This window comes from Cajanus cajan, chromosome 7, assembly GCF_000230855.2.
Source record: "Cajanus cajan strain Asha chromosome 7, NIPB_CcT2T_4, whole genome shotgun sequence".
Classification (NCBI taxonomy): Eukaryota; Viridiplantae; Streptophyta; class Magnoliopsida; order Fabales; family Fabaceae; genus Cajanus; species Cajanus cajan.
Genome location: NC_138523.1, coordinates 7,710,703 through 7,720,174, shown reverse-complemented (window position 1 = coordinate 7,720,174; position 9,472 = coordinate 7,710,703). Strand labels below are relative to the sequence as shown.

At 32.1% G+C, this 9,472-nt stretch overlaps 1 protein-coding gene and 1 pseudogene across 1 annotated transcript; both read right to left on the bottom strand.

Moving 5' to 3' along the window:
- Positions 1–1,355: 1,355 nt before the first annotated feature.
- LOC145950130 (putative calcium-binding protein CML35 pseudogene) lies at positions 1,356–2,193 on the bottom strand (annotated as a pseudogene).
- A 2,900-nt stretch (positions 2,194–5,093) lies between these two features.
- On the bottom strand, positions 5,094–6,882 carry LOC145949791 (uncharacterized). The gene is made up of 5 exons (XM_083060674.1): positions 6,754–6,882; positions 6,643–6,704; positions 6,114–6,218; positions 5,948–6,023; positions 5,094–5,848 (listed from the first exon to the last, which is right to left on the bottom strand). Exons 1-5 carry the CDS (start codon positions 6,880–6,882, stop codon positions 5,693–5,695), a joined length of 528 nt encoding a protein of 175 aa, XP_082916800.1. The 3' UTR covers positions 5,094–5,692.
- Between the last annotated feature and the right edge of the window lie 2,590 nt (positions 6,883–9,472).

Here is a 9,472-nt window from a genome sequence, read left to right as displayed (position 1 = left end):
AGAAATGTACGTGAATGAAAATGAAGTGATTATAAGGAACACTAAACTAAACTAATCCTAATCTAGAAAAGAAAAAAGAAGAGTGGTCAAGAAGCAACCATACCCAAACACGATTCCACGCACGAAAGCCATAGCGCAGGCAGAGAGTGCTTCAGAGTGTAGTTTTAGTATGAAGTTTTCCGACCTTGTGACAATGCAGGCTTCTTGATTTTATAGAGTGAATCAATGACGGTTAACTCACTCAAACGTTCGTGCACGTAGGCCACTATGAGATAACTGCTACCCACTATGCTCATTATGTAGCTTCTAAAGTATAACTTCTCATAACCGTTCTTCGCGTATACTAACTTCTCGACTTGGACGTTAACTATCATTGTATGATCATAAACACCTACACAACTTCACCAAATCTCGAACATTATTCAACTCGAAATAATTGTCTTCGATCTCGAATTCGCTGTTATTGGCAGGAGTTGATCTCAATATTTTTCGAGAAGTTTTATATATGCTTCAAGATGTTTTCGACTATATTTCTAGCACGAATACATAAAACTCCTAATACATTCCAGATAAGTGTTCATCCTCCTCCCTTTTTCGATTAGCTTCATAAGCACGTCTTTCGATTTCCCTGACTTTCGAATAGTCTCAACAATGTCATATCACTAATCAAAATACTATAACAACAATCGACCAACAAAGATAAACATCCAATTAATAGAATAAAAAACATGCAAAAATTTAAAAGTTACTCGCACAATGCGTAATTTTAATAGTTTGATGATAATTTGCAAAATTATAATTTAACTGAAAAAATATAATCAAGCCAAAAATTGTACAAATTCTTTTAATACGAAAAGCTATTATTTTATTAAAGAATAATATTTATTTTCTGTGTCCGTGAATGGTCATATCATTATGCACTGTTGGCTCTTTATTGGTTAGTTTAAAATTTATCTGTTGTGGTGCAAATATTAGAATTTTTTTCTCAAATAATATTTTTTAAAAAAAAAATACCAAAAAAACATCTATTACACATTATTTACCCAAATAGACCTCTTCACTGTTCAGACTCAAAATTCAGTTCCTGGAGAATCGAATTCTGAGTAGTGTTTAATTTTATTTTTTTCGTTATGGGTTCAGGAATGTGTTAATTTTGTAACTGAAACGGCCTGTTCTGCTTGGAGAACAGCGTGTTTTGATCAATTTGTCATGTGTATATTTTTTTATCTGGAATGGCCCGTTCTGATTGTAGAACGGTCCATTCTGAATCCAGTTTTTCTCTTCTTCAACAACTAAAACGCTAAAAAAAAAAATAGTGCTTGGAATTCGGTTCAACGGGAATCAAATTCTGCGTGTGAATAATAAAGAGATCTATTTAGTTAAATAATGTGTAATAAATGTTATTTTTGTGATTTAAAAAAAAATATTATTTGAGAAAAAGATTCGCAAATATTATGGCAAGTTTGCCTTAGTCCTTCACATATCATCTCTTCTCGTGTTACAGCATATTACAATCCTCATGACCGCACCGCTGCAGGTGCATCATACGCGAGAAGTCCTCAAAGCACACAAACCCATCCCCGTTCCCATCCACTCCGGCTATCATGCGCCGACACTCCTCTAACGTGCACCGCTCGTCCCCGATCGCCGCGAACACCCGCAGCAGCTCCTCCGCCGATATCCTGCCGTCGCCGTCCTCGTCGAACACCGCGAAGGCCTCCCTCAGCTCTTCCGGATCGCGGCCCGCTCCGAGCCCCGACCCGACCCGCTTCGCGAGCTCCTCCACGCTGATGCGGTCCCCGCCGAGCAGGGCCGCCGCCACCCCCTCGAGGCCGGGCGGCGGCGCCCCGGAGAGGCGGGCCAGCACCGCCTCCAGCTCCGCGGCGGACACGATGCCGTCGTCGTCGCGGTCGATGAGGCGGAAGGCCTCGGCCAGCTCGCGGCGGAAGTGGCCGGACCAGTCGGCGGAGAGCGCCGCGACGGCGGTGCTGGGATGGGAACGCTTGGAACGGAAGAGTTGCATGGGGTTGAGTTTGGTAAACTTGATTGTGGTGATGATGAGAGAGAAAGTGCCCATTTTTTATTATTTATTTATTTTTATTTTATTTGTGAATGGAGAGTGAGAACTGAGAATGTTGAGGAGGCAGTGCGACAAGAGAAAGAACAAGGACTGTGGAGTTGAGTGTGCTTGCTTCGTTCGAAACAATAACGTTTCCAATGTGCATTTTATATGTGAAAAATGGACGATAAAACAATATTTTTTCATTTTAAAATTATATTAAAATTTTCAGTATGTAATTGATTTTTATTATTTTATTATAAATTAATGTTTTAGTCGACGTATGTAGATATTAAATAATGTTATATGTAACTAAAATTTATAATGAATTATATATATAAATAAATATCATGTTTGAATATATGGATTATAATTAAAATTTGTATAATTAGATATTTTTAAAGATATGAATTATATTTTAGATTTATAATAAATAATTTATATTATAATTCAATATTTTTATTTATTTATTATTTATTTTAAAATATGATTTATAAATAATTATATATAAAACTTGATTTTTTATATTTTTTTAATAAAATACAAGTCCCTGTTCAAAAACTTGAAATTAAAAGAATAGATATATTCAAATATTATAATAAATAATAAATAACAATATTAATATTTTTAATTATAATATTAATACGAAATATTAATGATGATTAATTTCTACCAAAATTTATAAATATATATAATATATTTTTTACTTTAATATAATCTATTTCATATTCAAAATTAAAATTTCACAATAGATATGTCCAATAACGCAGATTCAACTTTAAAAAATATAAAACATTTACAAGTTACAATGTATGAAAAAATGAATGAAATTCATTTTTATGGTTTGATACGGATGAATGAATGGCTCGATCTTAAACCAAAAAAATAAAGTTAGAATGAACCAATCATTCCTTTTATTTTTTTTTACTTGTAGTCCAAATTTGATAACATAAAATAAATCTAAAAAAAATTAAAAAAAAATTAAAAAAAATATTAATCTAATTAAATATATAAATTTAGTTTAACCTTTTGAAATAAAAATCTGACATCTAAAATAAATTAATTAAATTTACAATTTTTTAGATCGAACCGATCGATTAATCTGCTTGATTGAATTTAATGAATCATTGAATTAGATTCGACCGCCCCAAGTTGACCGCCTAATAGATACAAAATCGTGATTTTTACATTTAAAAAAAAAAAAACTTTTTAATTAAACACTCGCGGCCAATTTTAGAGTACAGAAGACAAAAGTTTAAACGCTCATTGCCATTGCGGAAAAGTTGTTTTTGCTGATTGATGTTTGAATTTAATTAAAATGTATCTACTGTTAAATATTTTAATATGATTATTAAAATTGCTAGAATTTTTAACTCATAATATATTTCATATTTTATTAATACTTTTAAAAGCTCAAAAATTCAAATATAAAACATGTTTTATTTTTAATTTAAATAAAAATATTGAAAAGATGAAAATACTATTAAATTTAATATTTAGTCTAATAACTAATATTTTAATATATAAAATGCATATGTATATTTATTATATATGATTAAAATTATAATAAATTATATATATATATATATATATATTATATTTGAATATATATTTAAAATATGTATAAATAAATATTTTTAAACATATAAATTATATTTTAATTTATGATAAATAATTTATATTATAACACAAAATTATTCTATATATTAATGTTTTATTTTAAATTATTAATACTTAATTTATAAATAATTATGATATATTAAAATTAAATTAAATAAGAAGACAAAAGAATTTTTATAAATTCTCTTGACAAAGAAAATTTTCTAAAAATATTCTCTAACGATTCATGTTTAATATATGAGAAGTTGATTTAAAATAAAATAATAAAAATATAATTTTTTATGTTAATATATTTTTAATTATTTAATTATATTTTAAATAAATATATAAATGACATAGATAAGGTTACGGATAAATTATTTTTAATGTGAAAATATACTGTTTCTTTATCTTTTCTAAAAAAATGTTTTGATTTTTTTTATAAAGATTCATTTTGCTATTTTAATTTTTTTTTGTTAATATTTTCTTTTTGAAACCATAATAATTTTTTTTATATATTTTGAATGCAATTATATATATATATATATATATTTATTTATTTATTTCATTAGTTTTACTTTAGTAAAATTATATAACTTAATTAATGTTCAAACTAAAAAAAACTATAAATATGATAAAAATTGCTTGAAAAGTTAATCTAAAGAAAATTAAAATCTAATATCAAATTCTTTTTTATTATTTGAGACACACTTTTTTACTTGTTTATTAGTTTTTATAATTTTTTTTTTGAAGATAAGCAATTAAGAAGACTAAGTATACAAATAAAAATAAAAGTAGTTTAACATAATTGAAAGAATATTTTTGTCTAATTACAAACATAGTATATTTGCACGAATATATTAAGTTTTAACAGTTAATCACTTATACTGTTAGTGTAAAAATTTTTACACTAGCAACTAATCATATCTTTTAAAGTTGTTTATTTTATTATTATTTCATTAAATAAGCAGCTAACATGACACTATTAAAAGATATGATTGATTGCTAGTGTAAAAAAATTTACACTGGCAGTGTATAGGTGATTAACTCAAGTTTTGATATAATAATGTTTGGTTTTTAAATTTGTAATTTGTAATATTTTTTTAATAGTATTTTATGTTTGATAATCACTACTAGAAAGATTGTATTCTAAGTCGGTTATTTTTTCATATCTACATCGGTTCTAAAACCGACTTAGATGAAGGCGATGTAGATGAATGAACATATTTACGTCGGTTATGTAAAAACCGACTTAGATGAAGGCGACTTTGATCTAAGTCAGTTTTCATAAAACCGTCGTAAATGTATGTGTTGATCTAAGTCAGTTTTCATAAAACAGTCGCAGATGTATGTGTTGATCTAACTCAGTTTTCATAAAACAGTCTTAGACGTATGTGTTGATCTAAGTCAGTTTATGACAAAAACCGACTTAGATGTATGTGTAAATCTAAGTCGGTTTTTGACAAAAATCGACTTAGATCAACACATACATCTAAGTCGGTTTTTGTGTAGAACCGTTGTAGATTTTATTTTTTTAAATCAGGTTAATTTTTAAAATAAAATTGACTAAATTATAAATATGTAAAAACTGATTCAATAAAACTAATCCAATTATCCAATGTGAGAGAAGCCACATCAAAATCCAACATAAACCAAAAGAGGCCAATATGAGATCCTTATCATTATAAGAATGAGTCAATTACATCATTATCATTATATAATAAATAATACTAAAGAAGCCATATACTCAAAAATCAAGAGAGACCTATCTGAGATCCAAAAAGAAGAGTATTTTCTTACAAAGAGAAGAGAAGCTCAAAAAAATTAGGTCATACTACATTAGACATGTACTTAGCCGCCTAATGCTAAAGCCACATTCACCTATTTCTAAATTTTACATGTAATACCTAAATCTTTCAACATAATCTATTTCTAAATTTTTCTAAAAAGAAATTTCCCCAATGAATTCGAATGTCTTCCAATTTGGTTTCCTCCAATGGTGTAGCATCTTCAAAAAGCTACAACATATATACATCATATATTAGTTACATCATAATAAGCATTAAAAGAAATTAAAAATATTTTTAAATGTACCTCACTCCAACCATTTGTTATACCCCCTTCAATTATTTCTGACATCCAATTCATGACATAGTATCCACATTCGTAATGTCCTTGTTGTTTATAACTCTAAAATGAAAACCAAATTGAGTAGTATAAGTAATTTTTTTAATTAAGACAATAAAAGACACTTGTTAGGAACATTGACTTTAATTACAAACCACTTACCATGGGGTAAATCCATTCTAAGTTCTTTGATAGTGCAGTAGATCTACCATTCATGACATTATACACAGCTATAACACTAAAGAAAATAAAATGAACATAAGTTACATTATTAAAATTTTATAATAAAGAGCATAAAATTAAAACATGTGTAAAAATTAAAGTTTACCTTTTGACTAAATTTTTGACATGCATAGTGGGCTTATGATGCAAAGAACAAAACCATACAACAACATTACTTATAGGACAAAGAACCAATAACTGCCAATGATTTCTACATTAAGCCAAAATTAGTTAAACAATACATATATAATTTACATAAATTAAATGCAATAAGAAACATGCACTTACTGATCAATGTAAGGAGCTAAGTAAATTTGTTTCTGGGAATTCTTTATCCTATCACTAATATAACTTATATTTTCCTCTTTCTTATTCCCTTATTTTTGTGTGGACTGGGGCTCTAAAAATCCATACAAGTCATCATAGCCATGCTCTTCAATTTTTTGATTTAGATAACTGAAATTTATATAAAAAATAATTATGAATGAATCATAATTAATTAAATAAATATTGATACTAATAAGAATTGTGTACTTACAACATCCAAAATTGTATGATTGAGATGTTAAGCATTTGACGTTATATTAATTCACGTATATCATCGAATGTAATATAGAACACAAAATCATCAGCACCGACACCAAATAGACTTCCAGGACATATCACCTGAAATGGTCAAGTTGGATAAGTAACCAACCTAAAACAAAAAATGTTAAATAGTCTTTATATAAATAAGACAATGTCACCTTAAATGGGTTGCCATAAGTTAAGGTCAATGATGCCTCACGCAAATCACATATAGGATCATTACTGGGTTTGGACCTATGAACTGTTGGAATATCATGTGTCTGCTTAGATGATGAAATATGTAACATTGTTTTAAAAAAAATGACAGATTTAGTAGCCCAGAACGGGTCGTTCCCAATCTGAAACGGGCCGTTCCAAGCTATTAAATTGAACTAAAAATCGTAGTTGAGAACGGGACGTTCTGGTTGGAGAACGGGCCGTTCTGGATGGAAAACGGGCCGTTCTGGAGGGGAGAACGGGCCGTTCCAGAGGGAGAACGGGCCGTTCCGGATGAGTCCCAGAACGGGCCGTTCTGATTTCAGAACAGGCCGTTCTGATTTCAGAATAGGCAGTTCTGGGCGTGGATTTTGTGCGTGATTTGGGAGTTCGGAACGGTCCGTTCCGAACTCGGAACGAGCCGTTCTGGCCAATCCGAAAGTCTATAAATAGGGGTTGGGGGCCTTCAGGAAAATGTGAGTTTTTAGAGAGAAGTTTTAGAGAGAAGGTCTCTGGGTCAGTGAGCTCCTTTCTCTCCCAAATTTCTCTGTTTGACTCCTTTTCTCCTCTAGATCACTAACTCCTTCTGACTTTTCTTGAAATTCAGATTAGAAAGCTTGCTTTAGGAGGATTGAAGTTCTGGGTTGAGCTTTGGAAGGGAATTATATTTCGTCTCAGTTGTTGGCTATTCTGAGCCAACCTTCAGGTAAGGGAAGCTAGAATGTTTGTTATTTAAGTTGCATGTGAGTTTAGAAACTCAATTGATGCATGAAAGTTGAGGATCCATGGCTGGATCGGAGAATTCGCTCATTTTTCGGGGTTTTGGGAAAAATGGGGTTTTTGGGTGGAATTGATGCATCAGATGGGTGCATGTAGATTTTGAGTTTGTTTTTGTGTTGTATGGAGCCTATGCATTATTTTGTTGTGTTTGCATGTGGCTGGATTTGTCAGTTTGGATGAGAGTTTTGAACTCTCTGATTGGGATTTAGGCCGGGCGCAGGTTGAGCGCACCGGACATGGAAGAGCTTAGGGCTCTCGGGTTGGATGTTGGGCCAGGCGTGTTTTGGATGCGTCAGGCGTGGAGACTCTTAGGAGTCTATCTCAAGGACACCAAGCGTGAGTTGAACGCGCCGGGTGTGAATGAGTTTTAGGACTCTTAGGTTGGGATTAGGCTGGGCGAGCTTAGGCTGCGCCGAGCGTGAATATGTTTATAAATAATTGATGCTTATGCATGTTTAAAGTTGAAAATTTGGATCATGTATGTATGATATATGATGCATGGTGAGGTGTGATTCATATGTATGCATAGTGATGATATATATGAATGTTTGAATATGATATGACATGTATAGATGTTCATATGGTATGTTTATTGATCATGATGGTTGGTATACCATGTATGATGTGTGATACATTATTGCATGTGATGCTTTATGGCATGAGTATGTTTATTGATCATGATGGTTGGTAGACCATGTATGATGTATGATGCATTATTGCATGTGATGTCTTATGACATGTGTATGATTGTTGATCATTATGGTGGGTAGACCATATATGATGTATGATGCATAATTGCATGTGATGCCTTATGGCATGAGTCTAGCCTAGGACTTGAGGAGAGGAAAAATATTTTCGAACTGGAAGAGCTCACATAGAGTCTCTTGAGAGTGGTGCTTGGATAGGCCACTGATATATGAGGGTGGTGCTCTGGGAGGCCACTGGATTTGGGAGAGTGGTGCTCAGATAGGCCACTGGGTTGGGTGAGTCTCCTCTAAGTCCTTAGCTAGTGTTAGAGCGGGGTATGAGGTCGAGGGTTATTCCCTTAACCAAGTACTCGGGAAGGTGCGTGGATCCTTACGAATAGTCGGTGGGCGAACTCCACAATTGACTTGGTTAATGCATGCCAAGGTCGTGGTAAGCCCGTACCCAGCTGTGCTATACTTGACGGTGGATCTGGACTTCTAATTGTGTAAGTGTCATCATCCGAGTAAACCCGAGTGAGGATTATATATCCTGTTTAGCTGTGACCGAGCGGGCGCATTGGGCGTGAAAACGGTTGGGGTGGTTTCGGTAGGATGGAATGTCACTTATACAACTCTATTGTTACGGAGATCTCCTAGGTGTATGCATGACGACGCATTAGATGATTGATATGCATTGATATTTGTCATGAGATGCATCTATTGCATGATTATTAATATGATGAAGTATGGTGTTTGACTTCATGATTGGTGCATTGTATTTTATGCATGAGTAGTATTGGATAGAGTGTATGGTGTGACTCTATGAATATGATTGATGGTTGGATAATTGTGTTGTATAGATTACTGTTCTATACTTGTATGATTGATTTGTGAATTCTAGCTTACCCTTCTGTTTCCATGTGGTGGAACTGCGATGATCATACTTGGTATGGGAGCAGGTCAGGGCTAGCTTGGAGTTGAGGTGACCGCTGCGAGACGGGGAGTTTGATCCTCGTGTTAGGGTTACCATTTTAGGTAACGATTTTGTCCGTGCTTGACCAGCACTAGGGAATATTATTTTTGGGATGATTGTACATATATGGCGTTTTATTTTGTATTTAAGAAATTTAGTTATTTTGATTCTTATCTATATTTGTATGTATGAGTTATTCAACTTAATATTTTCTTAGTTCACTAGTAGTAGTGCGATTCCACT